Source organism: Neltuma alba, unplaced genomic scaffold (assembly GCF_004799145.2).
Source record: "Neltuma alba isolate B1F8T4 unplaced genomic scaffold, ASM479914v2 tig00011578_pilon, whole genome shotgun sequence".
NCBI lineage: Eukaryota > Viridiplantae > Streptophyta > Magnoliopsida > Fabales > Fabaceae > Neltuma > Neltuma alba.
In genome coordinates this window covers 574397-601843 of record NW_021636231.1, presented here as the reverse complement: position 1 = coordinate 601843, position 27447 = coordinate 574397, and the positions used below count along the sequence as shown (strand labels likewise).

At 35.2% G+C, this 27447-nt stretch overlaps 3 protein-coding genes across 6 annotated transcripts; 1 reads left to right on the top strand and 2 right to left on the bottom strand.

The window, feature by feature from the left end:
- The first annotated feature begins 2264 nt into the window (after positions 1 to 2264).
- LOC114715171 (probable receptor-like protein kinase At5g20050) lies at positions 2265 to 3836 on the top strand. 2 transcript variants are annotated; one of them, XM_028899967.1, is made up of 2 exons: positions 2265 to 2363; positions 2544 to 3836. In XM_028899967.1, exons 1-2 carry the CDS (start codon positions 2305 to 2307, stop codon positions 3670 to 3672), a joined length of 1188 nt encoding a protein of 395 aa, XP_028755800.1. In that variant the 5' UTR covers positions 2265 to 2304; the 3' UTR covers positions 3673 to 3836. The 2 variants fall into 2 exon arrangements, with proteins under 2 accessions (XP_028755800.1, XP_028755799.1); XM_028899966.1 differs by having other exon boundaries at positions 2265 to 3836.
- A 1704-nt stretch (positions 3837 to 5540) lies between these two features.
- On the bottom strand, positions 5541 to 15325 carry LOC114715169 (GBF-interacting protein 1-like). Of its 3 annotated transcripts, XM_028899963.1 has the most exons (11): positions 14915 to 15325; positions 14038 to 14081; positions 13475 to 13598; positions 13201 to 13324; positions 11677 to 12266; positions 10929 to 11211; positions 10573 to 10855; positions 9853 to 10011; positions 6785 to 7246; positions 5941 to 6297; positions 5541 to 5798 (listed from the first exon to the last, which is right to left on the bottom strand). In XM_028899963.1, the coding sequence occupies exons 1-10, from the start codon at positions 15108 to 15110 to the stop codon at positions 5977 to 5979; spliced, it is 2586 nt and encodes an 861-aa protein (XP_028755796.1). In that variant the 5' UTR covers positions 15111 to 15325; the 3' UTR covers positions 5541 to 5798; positions 5941 to 5976. The 3 variants fall into 3 exon arrangements, with proteins under 3 accessions (XP_028755796.1, XP_028755795.1, XP_028755797.1); XM_028899962.1 differs by having other exon boundaries at positions 5541 to 6297; XM_028899964.1 differs by having other exon boundaries at positions 5541 to 6297; positions 10929 to 11208.
- Positions 15326 to 19643: 4318 nt separating this feature from the next.
- On the bottom strand, positions 19644 to 25248 carry LOC114715209 (putative pentatricopeptide repeat-containing protein At1g19290). Its single transcript, XM_028900002.1, is given in 3 exon segments — positions 19644 to 20444; positions 22605 to 22677; positions 22680 to 25248. Coding segments are annotated over 3 exon segments (2676 nt in total). The 3' UTR covers positions 19644 to 20410.
- Positions 25249 to 27447: the final 2199 nt, after the last annotated feature.

Here is a 27447-nt window from a genome sequence, read left to right as displayed (position 1 = left end):
TATCTGATCTTTAATATATTTAAATTAGTTAAATATTTTTTATATTAAAAAGTAGATATACAAATAGCTCTTATAGTAATATATGGGAGAGTAATTTTTTTTTAAAAAAAAACTTTTTAAGATAAAATAATATTCAGAAAAAAAGTCTTTTCAAATATTGGCTCGACAGCGGGAAAACTATGATCGCCACGCGTATTTCCCTGACAAATTGCTACGTGTCTCACTGGTTCCCATCTCTGAAACAGCCAAAAGACTTGTGGTGGAAAAAAAACAACAAAAAGACAACACCGTTTGTTGGTGCAAACACGCCCTATCCAGACCTTTTGATGAGCATCCTGATTCTAGTCTATGAGTACTTGACACTTTAGATACGTAATACTTTCTAATTTTTATTTTGATATTAAATATAAAATTTTAATTCGTTTTGTTTTTTGTATTTATCTATTTTTTTAAATATTTTTTATAATAATAACAATTATAACTAATACACTTGATTAATCATTATATTTTTAAGAAAATAACACCTATATATTATAAATAACTAACTTAATTAGTTTTCTTAACCTATTCAAATTAATTAATTGGTTCTTCTATTAAAAACCAGAGATAGTACTATATGTTTTTTTTTTCTGTGGTAATTATGGGGTTAAGGAAGACTTTTCCCTTTCAACCCAAAACAAATATATTTATTTTAGCTGCAATTAAAAAAGAAGACCATAAAATTAAAGGAAAACATATGAGTTACCCACGGGATGAAGTAACAAAAATTATTCAATTATCTATTTATCTATTTATTTATTTATATTATCTTTGATCTTTAATATAATAGTTAGTTTAATTTTTAATTTAATTTTAAATATAAAATTTCAATATACTTATTAAAGTATAATCTAAGAGATAATACCTCCAGTTCTTAATATAAAAGCTTGTTAACTAATTTGAGTAGATTAAGAAAATAAATTATATTAGTTATTGGTAATAAATAGATATTATCTTTCCTAAAATATCCTTACTAATCAAGTGTATTGGTTAGAACTATCATTATTACAAAGGCTATATTTAAAAAAATAAATAAATATGAGATATAAAGTGGATTGGGTTTTATATTTAAGATCAAAATAAAAGTCAAATAAATTCTTATATTAAAAATAGAAATTAGCATTAATTATTTCTTCGTTGTAATATAGATTGAGGGTGCTCAAAAGTCAAAAAATAAAATCCTCAGATTGAGCGGGCAGATTAGTTTTTTTTGTGCAAAGAATATTAATTTTTTAAATAATTGTTTTGAAGATATAAATTTATTATTGAATTTTACAAGTCATATGCCCCTCTTTTTCTTGTCTTTAATACACGAGCTAACTAAATATTAAATGATTATAAATATAAGATTTTAATTTATTTTGTATTTTATATTTATTATTTTTTAAACTAATTTACTTAATTTATAAATTAAAATATAATTAATGTTATGTAATAATATTTTAGAGATATTATATCACATTTTTTTACAAGTAACTACTTTATTTAAATTCTTTAATTTACCTAAATTAATTAAATAGTTCTTATGTCAAAATTAAATAAATAAAAAAATGATTAAAAAAACTGTAAAAATTGCAAAATCACAAATTGAGACCTGTTGTAACATTTTTACAATAATAATTAGATTGCAAATGACAGCACATTTTAAAAAAAAAAAACACTTATTTGTAATTTTACAATATTCACTTTTTTTTTGGGTGATTTTTCAATGCATGGGAATAAGTAGTTGTTATATTATACTCCTCCGGTCCTTATTATAAGACCCAATTTGACTTTTTATTTGGTCCTAATTATAAGACCCAATCCATTTTGTCTCTTATATTTATGCATTTTTTTCCAAGATAATCTTTCTAATAATGATAGTTTTAGCCAATATACTTAATTAGTAAGGATATTTTAGGAATGACAACACTTATTTATTATAAATAACCAACTTAACTTACTTCCTTAATCTCCTCAAATAAGTCAATTTGGTCTTATAATTAAGACCGGAGGAGTATTAACGTACGCAAGGGAGTGCCTTTTTTCAATTTTTTGGGGAAAAAAAAGCTTTTTAAATTTATCCGGTTTCATGGTTGCTACAAAGCCTTAAAATATTCAAGAAAAAAAAGTCAACTTGGCTGGTTGGGACTGGGTTTAGTCAAACTTTCTCAGATGAAATAACTACAGCAACTTGCCCAACTGCTTCTTAAAGACGGTTTCTTCTTTTGCATCCTCCTCCTCCCTCTTCTTCAATCATGAGGCAGGGGGCATAATGAAGCTTTAATGGAGGACAGAGTAGTGAACACAATCGCTGTAATATCAGTGATTTTTCTGATCACTTTTGTCGTCATCGCTCGCGTCTTCTTAAACCGTTCAAGAGCCTTCTTCCTCATCTTGGGGGCCGATGTTGCCGTGATCATCGCAATCTTCGCCTTCGTTCTCATCCGAAGGCGATTCAACCGTAGAAGAAGATTGATCGAGTCCCGATTAAAATCTGAAGGTAGCGAGCTCCGAATAGAATACAGCTTCTTACGAAAAGTCGCCGGCGTTCCGACCAAATTTCGATTCCAGGAGCTCGAAGATGCCACCGGTGGATTCCAGTGTCTACTCGGCCAAGGCGCCTCTGCTTCGGTCTTCAAAGGCATTTTAAACGACGGCACGTTGGTCGCGGTGAAGCGAATCAACGGCGAAGAACGAGGCAAGAAGGAGTTCAAATCGGAAGTCGCCGCCATAGCCAGTGTCCAGCACGTCAACCTCGTGCGCCTGATCGGGTATTGTAACTCCGCCGTAGCCCCTAGGTACTTAATTTACGAGTTCATCCCAAATGGCTCTTTAGATTCTTGGATATTTCCCAGTAAAACCGAAAATCGAAGATCGCGCCGTGGGTTTCTATCATGGAGCTTGAGATACAGAATAGCCATTGACGTAGCCAAAGCTCTTTCTTACCTTCACCATGATTGCAGATCAAGAATCCTCCACCTGGATATAAAACCAGAAAACATTCTGCTGGACGAGAATTTCAAAGCAATCGTCGCAGACTTAGGTCTGTCAAAGCTAATGGGGAAAGATGAAAGCCAAGTGATGACCACAGTGAGAGGAACAAGAGGGTATTTAGCTCCAGAATGGCTCTTAGAACATGGAGTTTCAGAGAAAACAGACATATACAGTTACGGTATGGTCCTATTAGAGATCGTAGGAGGAAGAAGAAACGTGTGTTTGATCCAAGATCCGAGGGACAAGGAGAAGAAGAAGTGGGAATACTTTCCCAGGATTGTGAACGAGAAAGTGAGAGAGAACAAGTTAATGGAAATTGTGGATGAGAGATTGATGGAAGGTGGGGGAGTGGAAGAGAGGGAAGTGAAGAGGATGGTGTATGTGGCATTGTGGTGCATCCAAGAGAGGCCAAGGGTGAGGCCAAATATGAAACAAGTGGTGGAGATGCTTGAAGGTAGAGTAATGGTGGATCAGCCGCCTGATACGAGAATGGTTATGGGAAATTTCTTTTCAATGGAAGGAGGAGAAGAAGATGAAGCAGAAAGTTCCCAGACCGTCACAAGTTTGGCTGCTTATTTGGCCAGCCAAAGGGCAACAGGAAATTTGGACTATGTATCCACTTACTCCATGGCCACCACGGTTCTATCTGGTAGATAGTGGAATAGATTGGAGTTAGAGTTGAAGTAATTCTTCTAAAGGCATGATCTGTATTCATACCAACTCCAATTCCAATCTTGGCGTTTCACTGGTCAAAATTTCTCTTGCAAGAAATTTGGCCTATGCATGCAGCTGCTCCATGGCCACCACGGTTCATTCCCCCTAATGCCCACAGATATGCATATGCATATTTCTTCTTCTTTTTTTTTTATGGTTTTTCAACCTGGTCAAATTGAGCATTATCAGCTCTAAGTCAAAGTAACTCCCAAAAGTATTTTCTCCTGGTAAAAAAAAGTTTGAGTTGGGTCTCAGGCTCCAGGTTTAAAGAGTACTTATAGGGATACTTACACATTGTCCACCAACAAGATCCGCACATCAGTAACGGGATTCTAACTCACAATCTTATGGGTTATGAGCCGACTCCTTACTAACTGAACCAACTTTTATTAATGTATTTTTTGTATTTATACAGATTTGAGTATGTTTTATATTTAAATGGTGAATGCCCCTTTTTTTGGGCCTTTCAGGATGGACCTGGTTCAGCTTTGGTTCTAATTATTTTGCTATTTGAATGGCATACAACATTTGAACATAAATAGAATAAGGAGTTCATTAATTTTCATCATTAGTTTTCTGGCCATCCATATATTATTGTTGCTTAAACATTTTTAAAAAAACAAAATTATAATTCTTATTTATGATGATAATTAAATCAGTTTAATGTTTTTTTATACTACTTCCGGTCCTAAGTATAAGAGCTAGTTGATTAATTTGAGTATATTAAAAAAATAAATTAATTTAATTATTTGTAACAAATAAATGTTGTTTTTCTTAAAATATCCTTCCTAATCAAGTATATTAGCTAAAACTATAATTATTAGAAGGATTACCTTGAAAAAAAAAAGTATAAATATGAAAAACAAAATGAATTGGGGTTTCATATTTAGGATCAAAATAAAAGTTAAAAAAGGTATTAGATTAAAGACTGAAAGTAGTACAACAGAAGAGATATTCAGCTTAATGTTAGTTTAATCTTACACTATCAAACTAAAATAGATAATTAAATGGACGGATGAAATTGCGTGTGAAAAAAAAAAAAAAGGTATTGAGAGAAAGATCCAAATCCCCCGATTTAAGTAAGGCTTTTGGAATGTTTCTCCCACTCCTTTCAAGTATTGGCGTCTCGCTGGCCAACCCAGGTATGAGGAACCGAGGGAAAAATGCAGGAAAAATCATAAGAAAAATGTTAAAATTGCAAAATTACAAATCAAATATTTTTTTCAAAAAATTATTGTCTTCTGCTTGTCAAAACTCAAAACCTATATAAATCTTATAATGGGTCCTGATTCGTAATTTTCATAGCTTTTTTTTTTTGTGCGATTGTCCCAGAAATATGACACCTGGAAACGGATCCTTTTGTCGTCATTATTCTTTTTTATATTCTGTCAAAAAATTTATGTCACTGTTGTTGTGAGCTGTGCCGACTCCACGCTTATGTCGATTTTTTTTTCCCCGCCTCATGGGTTGAATTAGTCCTACGAATTTAAGATGATTTCAGCAACGATTTTTTACTTTTTTAATCGGTCTTCTTGGTTTTATAACGGTCAACCAATGGGTTGATTAGGATTAGGAAGCTTACAACTAATTATTTAACTGATAGACAAATTAATTTTTTTGTTTACTATTTACTATTTTGAACTCAATTTTTGTCAACAAAATTTTTAATGTTAAATTCAACACCCTCTTTTGAAACGAGGAATTTAACAAGTCAAAAATGCAGTTACCAATAGCGTACAGGACAAGTTAAAACTGCCATCACACATCTTTTAGAATATCTGAAATGTTGACAAAAACGGTTAAAGCTTATATTTTTTTTAAAAACCCTAGCATACATTCGATTGTTTATTCAATCCACCACATTTAAACAAGATGTGTTATATTTTAAGGTGGACGGATCAAAATTACAAGTCTTTGTTCAAGAGAATACAAAGTATACTATTTTCCACACGCGCATCAAAAAACAAAAGGGGCAAAACCTGAGATTTCCAAACAAGGGAGGGAACAACTAAAGGATGGGGGGACAAAAAAAGAATGTACTGAGGAAACCAAATTAGCACACGTTGTAACTACGTTAAACATCACAACCATAATTATGGGGGGACCTCGTGGTACAGGGCAGCAGCCAGTCAAAGGTCTGTTGAGACCAAATAATGATACATTTTTCACCTTAATTCGTAGAACTGCCTCGGATTGGCTACTTTCAAACTCACGTCAAGACCCTGAAAAACCAGGAGGTAACTGTGATTAGTAGCTGTTATGCCATAGTTGCTGAGATTGCTTGGAAGGTTGAGGGACTTGAGAAACGCCAGCAAGTGATGCTTCCCTTGCATTTTGCTGTTGGTGCTGGTGGTGGTGGTGCTCCAGAGAAATGCCTGTCTGAGAATAGAAATTCGGGTACCCAGGAGGTCCGAAATGCTGTGATGGCGGCTGCTGTTGCTGCTGCTGACTTTGCCGGAATCCACTCGTTTGCTGATTTTGTCCCTGGAAGCTGTAATATGTGCTGCCTGGAACTGCAGACATAGTCCGGGAGGCAGGACCGTGAACCCACATAGGAGAATTCTCATTCTAGCATAACAAACAAGAAAACCCCGTTATGATTCATATCCAGGCAAGATCAACCGCCACAATTCCAAGTCTTTTTTTTTTTTTTCTCTGCTGATAGTTAAATTGCCCGAACCAAAATTTTGGTTGTCAAGTGATGTGCCTTTTCAATAATTTAAGGCTTGAAACTCTCATTTCAATCCTCTAAAAACACTGTCAGCCCAGCAGTCACTGAAAAACATGACATGTACCAGTCATCGCTTGTCATGGCATCCTTTGACTTTGGTGCTCCATCATGACAAGTTCTCAGTGATAACTGGGCACTTGATAGCCATATTAGCTGTGTTAGCTTGTCACTGTCTCTACTAATAAGCTTCACGTAAAGATGCTATTTACTACAAAATACTTTATGAAGGAATAAAGAGAGACATTCAAACTCGAGAAATTGCTATATCAAAAATGGAAAACAATTAATATCAATCAATAGCTATTGAGTCACGTTAGCTCTTGCCTGCTGTAGGGAGATCATATGATTGCTGTCCTTAAACTGAGAGTTTATAACATCTTCATAACCAGTGGTTGTGCCAGCAGGGGCAGCAGGTGGATTCAGAGGAAAGTTTCCTCCGGGAATGCTGTTTGAACTGCCAAAGCCATATCCAGAAGCAACTGCAGCAGATTGAGGCAAGCTGCTAACAGAAACACTGTTTTTATATTGGGGAAGAGCGGCTGCCAGTGACTGGTGGTATGTACTATTTCCGGGAAAAGCCTGCTGAAAAGCTGATGGCATATAGGTGTAGCTTTGAGGCAAGAACGGATAGCTAATCATATTAGCAAAATGCCCCAAAGGAAGAGTTGGTTGAGAGTATGGATGCACAGCCATGTGTTGAGGAAGTGAAGGACCAGTTGCAACGCTGGCACCAGGCAGAGTTTGTGGATTTGGTTGAGGCGTAGAAATACTGCTTGCTCTTAAAGCCTGCACACAGAAAATTATCAAATTGCTGCATTACGATGATTTCCCTCAATCAAAAGGATAATTCATTATACACGTGTAATGAGCAGCATTGTCCATCAGTATTGGCGTATATCAAAATTTCAGTACGTATCTCTGTGTAATCATCATACATATAGAACCATATTATACCTCAACACAGCCACATCACAATCATAAAATGGCATAAAAGCAAGATAGCAGAAACTATATTACACCAGTGTATTAAAAAAACTATATTACACCAAACACAGATAAAGTAACTTCAGAGTCTGATATTCCATTTACCCTCCAGTTTCTTAACCCATTGAATGAGTAGAAACTCCAATATTATATATGCATAGAAATATAAAATACAAACTTCAGTATTATTTTTATACAGAAAATACAATTTTACAAAAGACCCACAGAGCTTACATTCATGTACAAATGACCAGTAACATTAATCATTCAGTCCAAAGTAAGAAATGTCGTCTTATATTCTTTTTCTAGTTTTAACTACCTATCACGAACACCAGTAAGCAGAAATTGCACCAGCACATCATCTCATAGCGTTGGCTGACCACCGTTGAAAACACCATGGGTCTGGCCCATAACCACGTTCTTTCCCTTTCAACTACTAGCAGATATTAGTAGTTTAATTATCCCTTTGATTTTGCGATTCTGATTAAGATTTGATTGTCTTTTGAATTCTTATAATTTTGCAATTTGGCCAATCCTAAGGAAAGATTATAACCTGGGATGTGTGCCTTTAAATACCATTGTTAGCCTCTGAATAAAGTCAGGTTTTCTGGGTAATATCTCCTACAACCACTGATGTGGGCAACATAAGTCATAGATATTGGGGGCTAACTAAAAGTAAACAGGGCTTATTTCTTTTCTTATGGCCTTCACACATCATCCAATTCCCAATTCTTCCTCTTCGCACCATGCTTCCATCCAGAACCACCTTCTTGTCAGGACCCTATTGTCTGTTGTCAGGATTTTTACTCCCCTACTGCTTAAACTAGATTCTGACCATACATCTTTCCTTTGATGCAGATTCGAGAACTTGGTCTCTGGTAGAATCCAGCTTAATAATAGCAGCCAAATGCAGAAACAAAGGACAGCAGAAACAATAAACGAGGCAAATCCTTAGCTTTTGATATCAATACTTCATAATGCCAAATCAGTGTTACAATGAAGTCCACTGATTTTCCTGTTGCACCCAGAAATCTCTAACACAAGCAAATACCAAAACCCAGAACACTCAAAGATCAGAACATAACCACTGGCAATAAGAGGCTAGTCTCTCCTCACCAAACTCAAAAATACAAAATATGGCCCTCTTCTCTTGGAGACTCCCATGACTGCTATATGCCAAAAAGTAACTCTCACAGTCCCCAATACTTCCCTCTCCTAGACCAGGCCTAGAGCAATCCCATAGCAACTCTAATTCATCATTTCTTTCTCCTTAACATTAGGGGCCCCAAGGCCAATGCTCTGGCATCAGAAAGCTGCTTTCCCTTTTCTTGCATCTACCTAAATTTCCTTTAAAGATCTCTGCAACACAAGTTACTCTATCAGTCTCTTGGTCAAGCCTTCTCATTCTTTTCCTTGTCTTCCTTTAATTATTAGTCTTCTAAGGTCAATTTGTTTGGACCACAGTTACGCTACAGGGTTAACGTTATGACAGGCAGCAAGTTTAGAAGACAAAGTACAGCTTCATCCCTTGATGTGTCAAATGCATACAGAATTCTTAATCTTCATAATTTAATTGTCCGGTAGAGGGCACTTAATAAGGAAGACGCAGTTCAGTATCCTTGGCAAGTAATAGGCTTTAATGACTTGGCCTTGGGGCATTCACTCTAGCCAAAGCACACAGGTTTAAGCAAGGAGAAATGATAGAATCTATGATTAATAGGTTAAGCGAAAAGAAGGAAAAGAATCTTTAATAGACAATATGATCAAGGATCTTAACTCCTAAAAAAAAAAAAAAATTAAAGCCAAGAATAGCACTAGACCTGTAGGTGCAAGGATCATAAAAACATAACACCCTAATAATCCAAAAAAGAGACTCTCCAAAGCAAGCAAAAATCAAAGGCGATCATCTATGCTCCTAAAACTACTATTTATGCAACAAGGATCTAACAATTAAAATTAATCAAACAATATATCATGCAAAGTAGTGAATCATGGATCTTATTTTCTGCCATTATCACCTGTTCTCTAGGTGGTGAGTTAATTACTGCTTCCTCACTATCTCCACTTTTTACTCCGGTCCAGGAACTACCCAGCTCCACTAACCATTCCCCGTATACCTCTAGTCAGCCCTTCCCCTTCCCCACACGTCTTTCTCTTAGTGTGAGTTTTGGTATCTAATCAAGGGCATATTGGCACTGCACACTCAAGTGTCATTTTAATTTACATTGTATTTGATTTGATTATAAATGATGATTGGCATCTTTCTAATAAAGCTTCTTTTCCATGCAGATAAAAACAGAAGTCATATAGATTTGGTGAAATTAAGAATCCCTTGTTAGACGTGGTTACAATGTTACATTGACAATCAAATTTACTAAAATATCAATTCTGCAGGGGTAGAAGGGCACCTCAGACATGGATATGGTGGGACCACCAACTGAAGAAGCAATGTTGCTATATTTTGCAGGCATTGATTGTGTCACAGGGAAAGGTGAGTAAGGGACATCCTCCCTTGCCGTCTGAACAGTTGAAGCCAACAAAGCACTGGGCAAAGAACTTGTATAACCCTGTCACATGATGAAAACTAAACATTAGATGAAAGTGCCAGCATTGTGAGATCCTGACAGAGAATAAAAAATTAAAAAAAAAACTACGTGAATTAACTAGTATTATTATGAGCTGCGCACGAAAATAGGCAAAACATCAGTTCATCACATCATAGTCTAATGGGAGGAAACAAGTATAAAAACAATTATAGCAAACGTAAGGTCCAATGCATACAAGTTTATAAAGAAAAGCAACTTAAAAAACAAATTTATATGCGCATAAATAGGGGTGTATCAAGTCAGAGGAGTAAATTATCACCATTAGGTCACAAAAAATAGGTCAAGGTTAATACCAAATTATAAATGTGAAATTCAATGAAAATATTCAGTAAACATTTATGAAGATTCTTGCGCTATCTTGAAAGAATGTCTAATGGTAGTTAGTTACTCCTCTGAACTCTCACCTAAAATCACTCCCCCATCATTACGGAACCAAATCTCGTTCACTGAAAACCAGAATCAAGAACCAGCGATTGAACATGCTCATCATTACATATTTACAAATCTACAGGTCTGTATTACCATTACACTTGAGAAGTGAGCAAGGTTCTGCATCGGTGTGTTTGTTTGTGAATGAGAATACGGGACATCTGGTTGTTGACTATTATCATAAGTAAACCCATGTGAAGATGAGGGGAATGAATATTGATTCCCCTGAACAGCCTCAGGAGGAGACTCTGCTTTTAACACCTCTGGTTGTGAAATGGAAGGAGACCCATAAGACCCAGCAGTCACATCAGTCCTTTGAACCAAGTTTCCATCAGAGGTACTAGTGAGATGTTCATCCTCATAATAGTCAGAATTCCTGGGAGAAAAATACGAAGCAATTATGAATGACCATAAAATTGAACACCATATATAACCATATACAAACATACCTAGAATCTGATGGACCAATTGTTGCAGCATCGGTAGCTCCAGAAGTCTCCTCTGAGTTACTTTTCACAGGCCCACACGCATATGGCCCAGAAGAAGGAAAGGCAGCATTTGTTCCCGATCCAAAACTCCCAAAGCTCAAATTCAAGCATTCTGGATTATGGAGTTGCAGGTGATCTGGAATCACAACAGAATCAGTTTCCTCCTCTGGTTCTTCCACCTGATCATCTTTCTGTAAATTCAGCTGCTCCAAGTGTGCAGACATTGAGGAAACACCATCTTCTGCTGAAAAAAAATTAAAAGTAAAGTTGAGGGGCCATAAACGGGCATGGAAAAATGGCATTGAATAGTGAACCAGTAATGCAAAAATACCCTTTAACCCGTTGACACAAGAGGAAGAGAACACACACACAAAAAAAAAGAAGAGCAAATCTAGAGAAAAGTAATCGTTTCAATACTCTCATCAAAGCAATAGCCAATATTACAAAATCTCCTTGTGCTTTATGTTTCTAGAAAATCCTGGGCGTATTTTTTTCTCACATGCGCTACGGAGAAAGGATACTCACAGAAAATGAAATTCAAAGACTTACTGCACATCCAACAGGTGGTACGAACGCTCAAACATCAGAATATTTCAACACTCCGTTCAATATATATGCACTCTAAGGCACCACAAAAACATTTAATGGCAAAAATATATTTCAAGACAAATTTGCACAACAGTAGATAAGTTTGAAGCATCCTGGCAACCTTCATTATTATTAAAAGAATGTCGGTGATGTTGGTAAGGACTTTTATCCTCGTACAAGTTATCATCAAAAACAGATGCACCTCCACCATTATCCTCAGATGTAGCAGAAATAGAAGCAGGTTCAACATTGTCTGTAGTCTCAAGAGGAACATCGTCAGCTAAATGTTCTTCTACATGGGACTTTTGCTGCCGATTAGCTTCATCCAAGTTAGTTGGGATTCCGTAGTACTCTGAATTCAGAAGCGCACCAGTGATAGAGGAAGCATTAGCACTTGATTGGTGCTCAATAGAAGGCCATTCATCATTCTGACGATCATGGCTAACAGAAAAGCCTTGATCAGCATTTGCCTCTGACACATGCAATGAGTGCAAGCTCTGATGTGATGCAGATGGAGGTACCAAAACATTATGATGGTTACTGTTAATGGAAGAACTAGGAACAGAAGCCTTGGCCTGTGGCCTACCCATCTTGACAATATCGGCCATTGATACTTGACCTGGGACCCCCATCCATGCGGATTGCAATCCCCCATGTTGTGATGATGAAGATAGTCCATCACCCCCACATAATTCACTCGCCACAGAATCACTGCAACAATTTTATCATACATGAATCATGTGACATCTAGCTTGACGACATACTAATACCAAAGTGTTGCGTCTAAGCACTTGTAGGCACAACCAAAGTAGGAAGATAAACAATCATGACATGCAGGTAGCTAAACAAAACATAGCAATAACCAGCCTAATAATTCAGGACTTTTGATTCTTTATTTATATGATTTTGCGTCTATTAAAGAGGGACTACAATGTTACATTGAAAGAAAGAAAATATCAAAATCCTGACCCATCCATTTTGACCAATCTTTTCCACCGTAGTCATTTTCCACAAACACAGGATAATCCAGGAAGTACATTACTGTATCAGAATTGAGAATAGAATCCAAAAGCAATCCAGCGAATAAATTGTAGAAAACGCACCAGGAGTTTGAAAATGAGAACAGAATATAATTCAATGCAAAGAATTAAACATACTTTGTAACTAATAAAAGTTGGAAGATTTAACAACTCGTTTCTAAGAAGAATCGGACAAACCAGTTTAAATATAGGTAAACAGGAAATAAGTATTATTAAAATTTCAAAAACATTATATTGGGAAAAAAAACAAAACAAGTAATCATTCCTGTCGGCAAGACAGCTGAGACGGGGAAAAAAAGAACTACTTTAAGAATTAATTAAATAATTATATGTATCCATAATGTATTGAAATTCTGGCCACTCCATTTTTACCACGATTCAGGTGGAAAACCCGACCAGGAAGCCACAAGTAATTCATGTGAGATAAGTTTCCCTGGCTAGCTTAGGTCTTCATTAGATTCCTTGCAAGATATTAAATATTCTTAAAAGTTGACAAGTTCATACATGCTGAAAATAGAACCATCAAGAAATAGACAGAATGGACGGACAATAATATGATAAACTAGGGGAGAAGAGAATATTAGTTAAACGACTGAAGAGAAAACCTGTGAGACGGCAATTGCCAGTTCACATTATTCCCCAAGATGCCAGAAGAAGATGTAGGAGCTCCAGGAGCATTCGTCCCATTTTCTTTCTTGTACCCAGGTCTTCCCTGCAGGAGACCAGAATCTGATCTCCAAAAGAGGAGAAAACTTTTTAAAAAGAAAAATTTTCAGACTAAATGCTTTTTTCCAAATTTAACAGAAATATCAGACTAAGACCATATGAGACGGTTTTATTGTTTGGGTTCAGGGGGTTGGAGGGGCTACACACGCATACCAGTAGCACTGCTATTGAATTGATTTGTGCCAGCACGTCCAGCATAACGATCTGTGCCAGCCCTACCACCGCGACTGGATGAGTAATTTGTTGCACGAGACCTGGAATCAGGTATGTCCTTATTCTGATGCAACAACAGAAACGGGTAACAATAATCACATCATATGGAAAAATAAAACTGGAAAATAAAAGCATTAAGCAAATGGATAGATTAAGAAATTTTTTATGTCCAATTATCCAAAAAACGCATATTATCAATGCTATCATCCATGCTATACATGAAACTAAACAATATGAATGTATGCATAGTGAGGTTTATTTTGAAGTACACTATTCAAGTTCCTTTTTTTTTTTTTTAATCGCAATAAATTGACCAAGGAACATGGACATGTTTGTGACTATTAAAATATACAGAAGATGCGTACCGTCCAATACATACACCCCTCAAATCAAGTCATAGAACAAATTCAATATATATGAAAATTACTTGTTCATCAAATATAAACCCCACCCTGAAGAGTAGTAGATTACAAAAAGCATGCATATTTCGCAAATAGACACACCTCTTTTTTCTTTTCCCGTTTGCTTTTCACCTCATGAAAAGGATCTGCACAATTAATAAGCTGTGAATTAGAAATAAATTTCAACATCTAACTACTTTACGCATGTAATATCTCACCATACTTCTGACCCCCACATCTCTAATGTATTATGTACAAAATCGACATCAGTAAGTCTTAAAAATGAAAAAGGAAACACATGTTGCATCTACCGTAAAGAGATTAACTAAGAGCCCTAAAACAATATATGTGCCAAGTGAATTTGTTCCTCGGAGTGATTCAGGTCCTACTTAATAAGACCGAAAGTAATGAAAACCTCGCTGAAAAATAATACTGGTAGACGGTTCGCTTACTCCAAGTGAGAAAGGAACACAAGCCTATGCCAGAAAAATTAAAGCAACACGAAACGCATAGGAAATCTGGAACCGACCAAGGCAATTAGAAATCAATTGAAGGAGGAAAGCAAAATCTATAAGGTCAATCTGCAAAGATACAGTCAGTGTGTTAAACGGCGAAAAAAGAGACTTGAAGCAAAGATTTATCCAAACCACTATACGTGCTACTAAAATCAAAAGCCTACGTTATGGAAACTCAAACTTCCGAAAGCAAACTTCTTTTTTATTTTTCAAACAAAAAACCCACACCTAACACAAACTAGTTGAAGATAAAGTTATACAAGAGACTGACACAACATTAGCAGTCAGTGTTACCCAGGAGATGAGACACCACAGGAACTATTAAGACTAGTTTCCTTCAGGTCCATATGAAAACAAAACAATTATGCAGCGAAAGAGAAATTTACTACTTTTCATAAAAACACATTTTCTCAACACACTAAGAAGACTGGGGGCCAAAAATTGAACAGCTGACACGAAAGAACCTTGGGAGAGGAGGCGACTGACAGCTTCATTGGGGTCCATATTACACTCTCTAAGCATAGCATAGATCTCATGCTCAGGAAAATTACTGACAATCTCCTTCAAGCTCTGTACCACCTTCCTCGACGCCGAAGGAACCCCGGCTAATCCATTACTTTTCTTTCCGTTGCCGCCGCCTCCACCGCCTTTGCCACTCATCCTCCACTCCTCCCCCCTCTCCCTTACCCTCTTCTCTGATTCTGTGACCAACCCCAGATCTGCGAACGCCCCAGAGGGCTCGCTTACTACGGGACTTTCTAGGGTTGCGCCGCACGACGGAGAAGATGATGATGATGATGAAACCGAAGCTCTCTCTCTCGCTTTGAACCGAAAAAAAGGCGAAAACGAAAACCCCTTCTCACTCACTCCCACCTTCTTTTCTCCTCTCAGTGCTTGTAAATTTTTTAATGTTTAAGTTTTCTGGGAGTGGCCATAATTTGTGTTACAAACTAATGCTAACTTCTTTTGGCGCATATCCCAGATTTGATTTGATGGGGGCACAAGTTTTTGTTTATAAAAATTGAATCTTTATATCCAAGTTTGAAACTTTTCCTTTTCGCAGATCATTTTTATTGTGATTAAAACTCAAATGGTATGATAAATTGAATTATACATCATTCAAACTAAATTTTTATCTGTAAAAATTGATTATATTAGATTGACACTATCATATTAGACTTTAGATTTTTAATATTTTGATCAAACGAAAATATTGCTTTTTATAAAAATTATAGTGAACAAATTTGGTCGCATATATGTAATGTGCATTTTTTCGTGAGACGGGTAACATGTAACTTTGATGGATTTTAGATTGGCAAAAAAAAAAATGACGGATTTTAGAACCCAAAAAAAGGCCAAAAATAAAGTAGAAATATATAAGCAAAAAAATACTCCTCCGGTCCTTAATATAGGACCCAATTGTTAAGTTGGTTTTGATCATAAATATAAATTCCATTTCTCATATTTCTTAATTTTTTCTAAATTACCTCTATGAATACTTCCTCAACTATAATCAAGTAGTAGAAGAAGAAAGTGTATTAAGAAAGATGATTATGGTATTTTAGAAAAAATATGTCATTTTTCTTATAATTAACTAACTTACCTAACTTCCTTAATCTAATCAAATTAGTTAAATGGGTCTTATATTAAAAACCGGAGAAATAACAAATTAAGTTTAGATGCCTGATTTTTTTAATACGCATCTATTGCATTAGTATATAATCTATATTGCCCTTTTTTTCCCCTACTCTATATTATCCTTACATACCAAGGTTTTAAATAAATCACTGAATAGTAGGAAAATATATAGATGGAAAAGAGTTACATTGACAAATCCGTTTTATTTTTTACATAATAATTTAATTTGATATTTATATATAAACCCTTGAAATTAATTACAGAAACGTTTATAATACTATAATTAGACAATTAAAGATATCGAATTTGTAAATTAGTCGGGTTCTTAATTTTAAATTGTTGATGACAATATGACATATTGATATAGGGATGGGTCAAAATCCCTAGAGAAGGAATTAGGTGCGAAAATACAACTCAACTTCCTAAAATCAATTTTCCCTAGGTTCAAGATCAGATACATACAAATATACTCTAGGGTACAGACACAGATCACACTAAGCATTATTATTTAATTTTAATGATAATAATTTAGAGAGAAGGAGGAGAGTGGTGGCAATAAAAATATTAAAATAGTGAGGGAGGGGAAGAGAGAAGAAAATAAGTCAGGAGATATCAAGAAAATTTAATTTATTAAGTCTTCTAAAATATGGTTGTTGAACCAATGAAAATTTAACAAGGGCTCTTTTTTTTCTTTGTTTTTTTGGTAATAAAAAGTTTAGGTGAGTTGGGTTCTGGAGGCTCACTAGGCCAGAACATACCTCCAGGCTTAAAAAGCGCTTACAGAAATACTTACATATCACCTATCAACAAGATATTTACAGAGAACAAGGGCTCATTTTGTATCATGAAATTGAGGAATATGGAATTGCAATTGGAAGTAACTCCCATCAAAATGTTTCTTTGGGTAGTTTTACCAAAATTAGTGAAATTGACTATTATGCCCACTTCCTAAAAATTCACACTCTTTCTTTCATGCTTTATTTTAATCCCTTCCCTCTTCCATGCTTTCATGATACTCATGTAAATTATAAGTATCACTCTGCTTATTATTGTTATGAGATTCACACTGCTCAAATACAATTTAAACAAACCAGATTTAAAATGTTCATATAATATTTTTAAGTAAAAGAATTCATTTTTTTAAAAAAGATTGACAATTAAAAGATTATATTTATTTCAGATTCCGTTAAAATAATTTTTTTAAAAAATATTGAAACTCAAAAATTAATCTAAATCATTTTTCTTATTAGAAGGCAGTTTTATCAAAAAGATATAGATAAACAGAAAAATTATTTAAGTAAAACTCAAAACAATTAGTAAACAGAGGTCAACCCAACGTAAAATAAAAGATAACAAAACAGGAAAGAAAGTGAACACAGAATAACCCTTAGATCTCAACTAAGCTTCAATATAAACCATTTAAATTAGTTCTGGAAGGGCACAATAGTGATAAGCTCTTAGTGTTCAATACTTCGATTAACACCCTGCCAGAACCACCACCAGCCAAGTGAATGAAGTGATGAACTTCTCACCCCACCACCACCCTCCCTCTTCTATGACCATGACCCCCACCAAAGGCATCACCATTAAAGCTCACAATTTCTGCAACCATCTTACAAGGGTAGGGTTTGTGTAATTGTGTTGAAGCAACCATCGATACCAACCATTGAAGCCCGTGGATGATTTTTGTCTTTGCTGCAAACTCCATCAGGCAAGATCTAAGTTTTTCGGGTCTCTCTAAATTTGATGCTTATGATTTCTATGTTTAATGATTCTTCTTATTCTTTTTTCATGGAAACTGCTTCTTGGTGGATGCTTTGGGTTTTATGTCGTGGCCAAGTGATCTCAGAGGTCTTCGATGATGCATGGTGATAGTTTTGGACGATTGAAGTTTTGAAGAGATCCTTTTTTTTTTTAATACTCCTCCGGTCCTTAATATAGGACCCAATTGGTGAGTTAGTTTTGGTCCTAAATATAAGACCCATTTCTCATATTTATCAATTATTTCTAAATTACCCCTATGGATACCCTTTCAACCATAATCAAGTAAAAGAGAAAGATGAGGTATTAAGAAATATGATTATGGTATTTTAGGAAAAACGTGTCATATTTCTTATAATTAACTAACTTACCTAACTTCCTTAATCTAATCAAATTAGGTAAATGGGTCTTATATTAAGAACCGGAGGAGTAAAATCATAAGGATATTTGAGTCTTTTCATAATATAAATACACATTATAATCAAATATTAATATGATCTCTTGCCCTTAATATATTATCCAAAGGCTAATTTTTAAAGATTAAAAAAGATAAATAAATTAGTTAATTATAGAATGTGCAATATTGCAAGAGGTTTCTATAATCATACTTGACAAATTTCAGAAGCCAATTGTTATTTAGATTTTTACTTTTAATTTCGTTTCCATAAAAAAAAAAGAGAAAAACACTTCTAATATTATCAAACGGCTCATTTTTATTTCCAAACGGCCACCTAAGTGAATACTTTTATCTGTCAACTTTTAATCATTAATCACTGATGTGATCCCATAATATGTTAATTAAGGAGTCCATATGCCGACCTATACATTAATTGAAATGGCTTTGTGGATTTATCCATTGCTCAAGTTTCCCACACACACGAGTATTTTAATCTAAATATCTCTGCCAAGTGTCCTAAACAAGATTTGGGTCTTCCAAATCATTGGAGCCATTCAAACACCTTTTGTTTGAATCAATATTCTCTGACACATATGAATGAACACGTGTCCCCCGGTCTTATTTAGTGTTGTCCAAAGTTTGCAATCTATATAACCTGATAAATATAGCCGACTCTATGATAAGACTTTTTTCCCCCCTAAAGTATAGGCATCGTTGTATCAGAGACAATTTTATTCGAAGTACTGTGATACCTCTTCTAATAGAGATTTGAATTTTAGTTCGCCACGTTGTAAGAGACTAACATCTTCTGTTAAACTTAACCCTCGTTGGTATAAGATTTATTATTATGATTATTATTGTTATTGTTTTAAATTCGCGATTTGTAAACAAGTCTTCGTCAATATTTGTATGTTGGATATATCGACTTGGTTAATAAACTTCACTTACCAGTCATCATCCATCCATGGCCCACAACATGAGATTAAATTAAAAATCAGCAAGACTTCAATGATTTAATGCTTATCCTTACCTAATTATTCTTGTCTGTTCCCACAAGGCAGACGAACTAATTCTATACTCTATCAAAAGTTTTTTTTGTGTGTCCATTATCGCTTTTTCTAAATATTATAATTAGTGGTGGATGTATTTAAACTTTGGCACCAAATTCCTTCCTCTTCAGTGTATTCTATCATGGAAACAAAATGAAGTTAGTAATCACAAATTATAAATTCATCACAAATCGGTAAAAAATACCTAAATAAACAATCATATTCAATTCAAGTTGACACCTTTATAATTGAAGGTTGTGCTTGATTGTTCTCCAAGGTTGGCTTCTAACTCAGGCCCTTGTTTTTTTCTTCCTGACCTCACGCTCTTTTTCATGATCTACAACAGTATGAGTAAAAAGATTTTCTTGAATTCCTTTTTTTCAAAAAAAAAAAAAAGACTTTCTTGAAAATACAAGGAAGCCAAGGAGGACGACAAAGTAGTTGAATCAGTAATCTGTTTCTCTTTATTATTTTGTCCCCAAAGACACAAGAATGATATTCATACTCCATCTATTTTCTATTTTCCTTCCATTCGTACCTAATGTACCAAACATAACATATTCTCTCAATTCCTCGGCCTGAAACAATAACTACCCTTTGCCTTTTTAGCAACCAACTGGTCTACATCGTAGAATTTAAGTTGTTTATCTGCAGCAACAGAAGTCCAAGACAAAAAACTACCCCAATAACTGTCCCTCCTCAAAAGTGACACATCTGGGATCGAAGATCTGAACGTTATTCTCATCGTGATTGGTAGCTTTCTTGTTAAGTTCATTGCAATAGCTGCAATGGAGGATCATTTTGTAATCCATGTAACATACAGCATCGGATTTTCAGAACACAGCCTGCGATTTTAAAGAGAAAGACACATACGTCATTGACTTTTCCTCCATTTAAAGGGAAACCGCAGATATTTCCTCCTGTCTTAAATATTATGTGCTGCATATAGTTGTCGCGTGCTGTGTTACAAGGTCAATCGTCAAATGCTGCCAGCCATATATTCTCTTTACCAATGCTTCTACGTTGAAGCTTTAAAGAAGATTTCCAGTAGTCCTGCCACGTTCTCAAGAGTTGCAACCCTCTGATGGTACTTCTCTTACTCTAGCAAAGACTTGCTACTTCGGTGGAGTGAATGTGATCATACCTTTCCTTCAAGATAGTAAGCAGTAAGAGGAGGCAGCATATGGGGAAAATTTATAAACAGAATACATTCCAACTACTTTGCATGGGTGCAAGGGATTTAGATAGAATGATATAAAAAGTAAAATCCATACATAGTAAAAGAAGCTCGTTTTACCATCCCAATATCCAATTAAACCGTGATGAAGTATCAGGAAAAGCAAGATTTTTTTTGGTTTTGGGGGGGGGGGGTTTATACATGTATTCCCATATCACTGGAAAGAAATTTGAAATGGGTCAGAGAGCAAAAGAATTGATATTAAAGGAAGAAAGCTAAGAGTTAACCAAAGAAGAATTTACATTGGATCTTTACTGAATCCAAGAGCTTGACCAACATGCAGAACCAAATTATAGCCAAAGCTCACTGAAATTGAGGAAGAGACTTTGCACATAGATGCGGCAATATCAACTAAGGTGCTCGTAATCTACGAACATCTCTGTAATAGACATAGTTGATATAGTTTTTACATTATAGGCTTTCATGCAGCTAATAATGCACAGTATTTGAAAACTGAAAAGTCCAATCTGTTATCTAGCCAACTTAAGAGAATAGACTGGACTCATCTTTGATGGCGACGAGAAATACATCAATGATGCTGCCATGAGAACAAAAACCAGAACAACATTATGTCCACCAATAACATTAATGGCCCTGGTAGCTTGGTACTGAAAGTTGTGAGAGCAAGTAGACATAGTTGCCCTTTTAATCTTAAATGTTCCTTGACGTGGAATTAAACCTTCTCCGGGCAAATCGTCAAAGTTTGTTCTTTGCCACCCTCCTTATTTAAAATTAAGCTTCAGTAAAGTATGGTGAGCCAGTGCATTGTCCACATTTCAAGCTCAAAGTGGCTTCTGCTTGAAGGAGCACCCTAGAGAGTAGAGATATTAATGAAAACCATATGTGACCTTCACTAATTAGCTTAAGCTTCTGAGTAAAAATGTTCTTTTACAAATCTTGCAAAACAGCAGCACCCACATCCCCAATCTTCATAAATCTCGCTCTTGAACACATTGTTTTTGGACATTTATTACAGGAATGATATGAACCATTCAAATGTGACATCTGCTCTTGACCAAAAATCAAAGATCCATGATTGCCAAGAAAACCATGATTCTCATAAATTTGAGTTGGAATAGATGACACTGAGGTACCATTATTTAAGCCGTTGCAGCAACAGATTATGTCCTAACCATTGTTAATCTTTTATCTGCTGTTCCCTGAAAAGCGAGTGGCCCTTTTGAACTCTGGATAGTCTTCATCAGGCACTTTGACATTTTCCTCCAGATAGACATAATGATTGTGACTCCTCTGCCATTAGCGCATTGAAGGATAAATAAAAGAACCAAATGATATAACCTAAAAACCAACACACACACACACAAAAAAAAAAATCCAATTCCCGAGTGCATCTCCATTCCAGATGATCAACATACCTCATCATAACTCCTAACCTCCTATTGTTAGTTACCAACTGGTACTTACATATTTTTTGTTTCTTATTAATTTCAAGTAAGCATTGCGACCAAAGATGGAAGATGAGCCTCAAGGCTATCCCACCTTGACATGATAGTCTCTCAAGATAGGGTCCCATTTCGTCAGATTCATAATAGAAGTAATGTTAGTTGCACAGCCTTTTCTTATCACAATTCTCACAACTAGCATGTGACTAGATAACCTCACTTAGAAAGTGTCAAGTATGATCATTTGTACTCAAATTTAGTCTCTTGTTAAATTTGCACAAGTATTACTCAAGAAAGACAAACAAGTCATTTGCAAATGGATCAATATAATAACTAGTGCAGAACCATTCCTTTATGAAAACCTTAATAGACATCTTTGACCCTAGAAATGACATTCTAGAGAGACCTAATTGAACTTGATATGAATAAACCTTAGGAAACCTCAGGCCAACCCAGTCAAAGTAAATATAGATATCATGAGAAGGATAACCATTGAACAATCAAGATAATACAAACCACAATAGTGACGGTCAGAAAGATAAGACCTGTAATTAAATAGTTAGTGAATTGAAAATTGGCTTCAGGTAACAAAAATCGATTGCAAATGCATTATTTTTGCTTTCCATTTAGAAGAATTGTGTATCAGTATTAGACAAGGTTCATTCAAACCTGATAGGATGCTCTGATCCAAAACTTGAGATTATGCCCAAAAGCCCCGTCAAGGCAAAGTATGTGATCAGCAAATCCCTTCTTCAACCATCCTTTCTCTTAATTTAGAGGCTTCAGTAAAATCACCAGTTCTGCAGTATCCATTCATCATTATTTTATAAGTAACAACATTAGGAACCAACCCTTTTTGAGGAAGCTTCTGGAAAAGCCTCTGTGCTCTATCCATATTCCCTGACGTGCACAGCCCATTTATTAACGCATTATATGTAGTAATATTGGGAACAAGATCTTTCTCCTGCATCTCGTCTCTCAAGTTGAAAGCTTCATTCACATTGCCATCAACTGAGTGGGCATGAATTAAGGGACCATATGTGAAATTGTCTGGAAGAAAATCTCTCAGTAACCAAGCTGATAAAACATTTCTTGCTTCCTTAACTTTCCCAGATTTACAAAGTCCTGCTATAGTTATGTTGTGCAAGACATTACTGGGTTTGGGAAGATGATAGCTTATAAAACTTCTATCAAGAGAATCAGCAATTTTCTCAGTTTCTATGCTAATGATATCAGTTTTGAGAAATTTCGGGGAGCAATTATGAACTGTAAGAAGGTCAAAATCTACCATCTTGTCTAGGAGGACGGTTGCTTCATTGATTCTACCAAACTTATAAAGGCTACTGACAATTTTGCTGCAGACTACCAAATTGGGAGAGAACCCCCTATTAATCATCTCAAAATATACACTAAAGGCTTTATCGAATATACCTTCATTGCACCAACCAGCAATAAGGGTTCCATAGGTGATAATATTAGGAGATAATCCTCTGCTCTGCATCTCAGCAAGGAGATCACTGACTTTGGTTGGCTTCCTAGACTTGAAAAGTCCATTAATAAGAGAATTATACATTTCAATGGAAGGAGAAAGTTCTTGTCTCTCCATCACGTCCTTAATTTTAAAAGCTTCTATGACACTACCAATTTTACAATACCCATCACTCAGAGTCCTGTACGTCATTTCATCTGGTGAACATCCAAGCTCCTTCATTCTGCTGAAAACTGCCTCTGCTTCCACTACCTTACCCATCTTACATAAACCACTGATCACTGTATTGAAACCAACTTTGCTCTTGGTAAATCCCCTCCCTAACATGTCTTTCCATAGCATCATAGCGCTATCTGAGTCTCCCATTTCAAAGAAGCAATGAAGCAGAGTACAGTAACTGACTTCATTTGGAGTCACACCCCTTTGTAGCATTGAATGCCAAAGGCACAAAGCATCATCATAACAACCAGCACGAATTAACCCCTTAAGAATAATATTGTAAGTGACAGGTAATTGATTAATTCCATCTCGCCACATCTCCTCACAAAGCATAAAAGCCTTGCTTATATGTCCTTCCCTGCAATAACCGTCTAATAATGTATTATAACTATAAGAATCTGGCCTTAGCTTCCAATCCCGGATCTGCCAAAAGACTTCTTCTGCTTTGCATACTTGGCCATGCTTGCAGTACCCTTTGATCAAGGAGTTGCAGATAAATATATTCATTTTCAAGCCTCTTTTTAACATCTTATCTCGGGTCCTAATGGCATCATCCATTTTGCCTATTTGACAATACCCATCCAGCAGTACGCCATACACACGTTCATCCACTACCAGCAAGTCATCCTCCCCTAGGCCTTCAAGCACCTTCTCTGCTTCATCCATCCTAGATCGCTTACAGTAACCTTTTATCAACAAGGTGAAAGTAAGTACATTTCTTGAAACACCTCTTTTAGACATCAAACTCAATACTTTTTCTGCCCCTTCTATATCTCCCTGGTTTACATACCCATGAAGCAAAGCGTTGTAAGTAACAACATTTGGTTCAAATCCCATCTTCCTCTCCATCTCTTCCATAAAAAAAAAAGCCCCCGCCACTCTTCCTTCCTGACAATAAGCATTCACCATAATTGTACACATAAAAACATCAGGCACAGTATCTAACCTCATCATCTGATCGAAAACGAGTAACGCCGTGCTACACTCACCATTCTTAACCAATTTACTCAACAAGCAATTGCAGGACCTCAAACTGGGGATACGACCCCACTTGCCCATATTATCTAAAACATGTAAGGCATACTTTGTCATACCCTTCTCCGAATATACCTTCAAGATCATATCAAAGACAGTTGGAGAAAACGAGAACTCCCTATAAACTGCAACAATCTCATCCCAAACAATAACTGCCCAGTAATTATTCTTACAGTAATTCACCACCAATTCGTTCAACAAGACCCTTGTCTCGTCGTACATTCGCGCTCTGGCCAGTATGTGAGCAATCTTGCAGTAAGACTTGACATCGGGCCTGTAACTCTGCTGCTTGCAAGCGAACTTAAAGAATCTCAAACACGCAGTAGGGTTAAGTTTGAGCCTGCGGAGAACAGAGTCCATGAGCTGGTCGGAGAAGTGGAAGGACAGTTGCTGTAGAGCCTGGAAACGATGGAGAACGAGGAGGCGACAGATTCGGTCGACCAATTCGGTCGGAGGAAGCTTGTACTCGTCCCGAAGCTTCCATTGGAGAGAACGAGAGAGGTGAAGGGATTTCTGCGAGCGGAAACGAGGAAGAAGGCGACCCACATTGTCGCGGAGGGTCCGAAACATGGAACAGCGTTACAGAAGGAAATGGCATATTGGCATGTTTTCTGACTCTCTTCATGTTTCAACCAAGAATTATGGATAGTGATTTTTTTTTTGACCTTATTGATAGTCATATTATAAACTAGTAAATTTTTAATATTGATATTATAAATTATTAAACATGTAAAGTAATATTTGATCAAACAATTTTTTTAAAAATTAATTAATTTCTTAACGATATCACTACTTATATATATATATATATATATATATATATCTTTCTAAAAGTCACGTAAGGATTTTCATGCCACTACTATGACATCTGCCGATTGACCATTCTATTTAGATGTTATATATTGGGAGAATTAGGAAAAAAAATTACAAAATAAGTTCCGAAAGTTGTCATCCTTCTGTTATTATTTGAGATTTTTTAATAATTATTTTTTTCCTTAGTTGTAATTCTTCTTATATTTTTTGCCAATTAAAATATATATTCTTGAAAATACAAGAATGTCATTTGCAGTCAATTTAGGGGGTGTTTAGTAACTTTCAAAATCACTTTTGAAAAGTATTTTTTCACAAAACGAGACAAACTCATCCACATATTTATTTCGTAAACTGTAAAAGTATTTTTAAAACTATGGTTTGATTTCCATCCAAACACCTCTTTAGTTTAACTGATAAAATTGCCCATCATAGCTCCCAAATTGTGGATTTAAAGTTTGCTATAAGCCCTCAGGGCGCATCAAAGTAGATCAGCTTTTTTCCTTCGTAGATGTTGGGCTAAACTGTTAGAGAATTTTGGGCGTGGCTCTGGCCCACATGATGATTTTTTTTTAACTTGTTGAAATGTATTGGGCCTTCTTTTAATGATGGGCTGGGTTGTGTTTGAGTAGTTCGCTTAAACTTATAAATAATTATGACTGATTTGATGATTAATTCTAATCCGAGCTAAAATAATTAATTATAACTCTTCGGCCAAGAGTTTTGTGGTCTAACGTCGTGAAACTCGCCAAATGTACTATGAGAAGCTGACAAGCCTAATGGCATGAAAACTTTTTTATAAGTAAAAAGTGTAAACTCTATCGCACTCACAACTTTAGCCTGTAAATGTTTATGTCTTAATGATGAAAAAAAAAAAAAAATCCTATGAGAGGATTCAAATTAAATTTGACGATTTTTTTAAAATATAAATTGATTTATATTATTAAAATTTAATCTAAACACTCTAGAAAGATAATAAAGATATAGTCAAGAGCAACAACGTGTTGGAGAAAAAATTTAACCTGAGATAAACTTCCCCTTTTGCGTGTGTATATGCTGTTGTGTAATTTGCTTGTGATTATTGAAATATCAACATGTAGGAGACAATTACTTTACTTTATCGGAATTCTCTGTGTTTTTTTAAGTAAGCCAAAATGATATTAAGAATAACGCACAGTTATATAATACTAGCAACGTGTTTTTTTAGTCTTAAATACTAACTAATTAGTGATTAAGAATTAATAATTATAATCACATTGATATACTCTTTTGGTCTTAAATAGAAAATCTATTTTACAATGTAATTTATGCTATTAAATTGTAAATATAATATTTATTTTATATTTAAAATCAGAGTAGTACATAAGACACAAACAATGTGGCAGGAGAAGCTTGAGAGAGACAAAATAGAACTTTCTTCTTAATGAAGAAGGTAGTAATCACAGAACTAGAGATTTCCTATGCGAAGAATCGCATCTCTTTGCTTCTTTGTTTTAGTTACTCTTCAGAATTATTTTCTTAATAAAAATTATGTTAAAATTATTTTTATAAGAATGCATTTTTTTTTCTGAGTTTCAAATTATAATATTACAGAAAAGCTTTTCCAACTTTATTTATTTGTTTACAATATTTGAATACCAAATCTTACTCAAAGAATACTAATAATGAGTCCTTAGAAAATTTGGTTAAAAGACTTTGTTTAAAAACTTTATTAGCTAAAATGACCTAAATTTGAGTAAGTGCAATTATGATATGTGAGTATAACTTTTTTTCCACTATGTGTAACATATTACCAATGATGCATAACAATTATCAATACAAAAGTTGTTTGTATACAAAAAAAAAAAGTTGTATGTGCTCAAATTTTAGTCCTTTTATCTAATTAAATTTTTAAAGAGGGATTTTTTAACCAAATTTCTCTAAATCCTTTATACTCAACCTCTAACATTAGTAGATGAT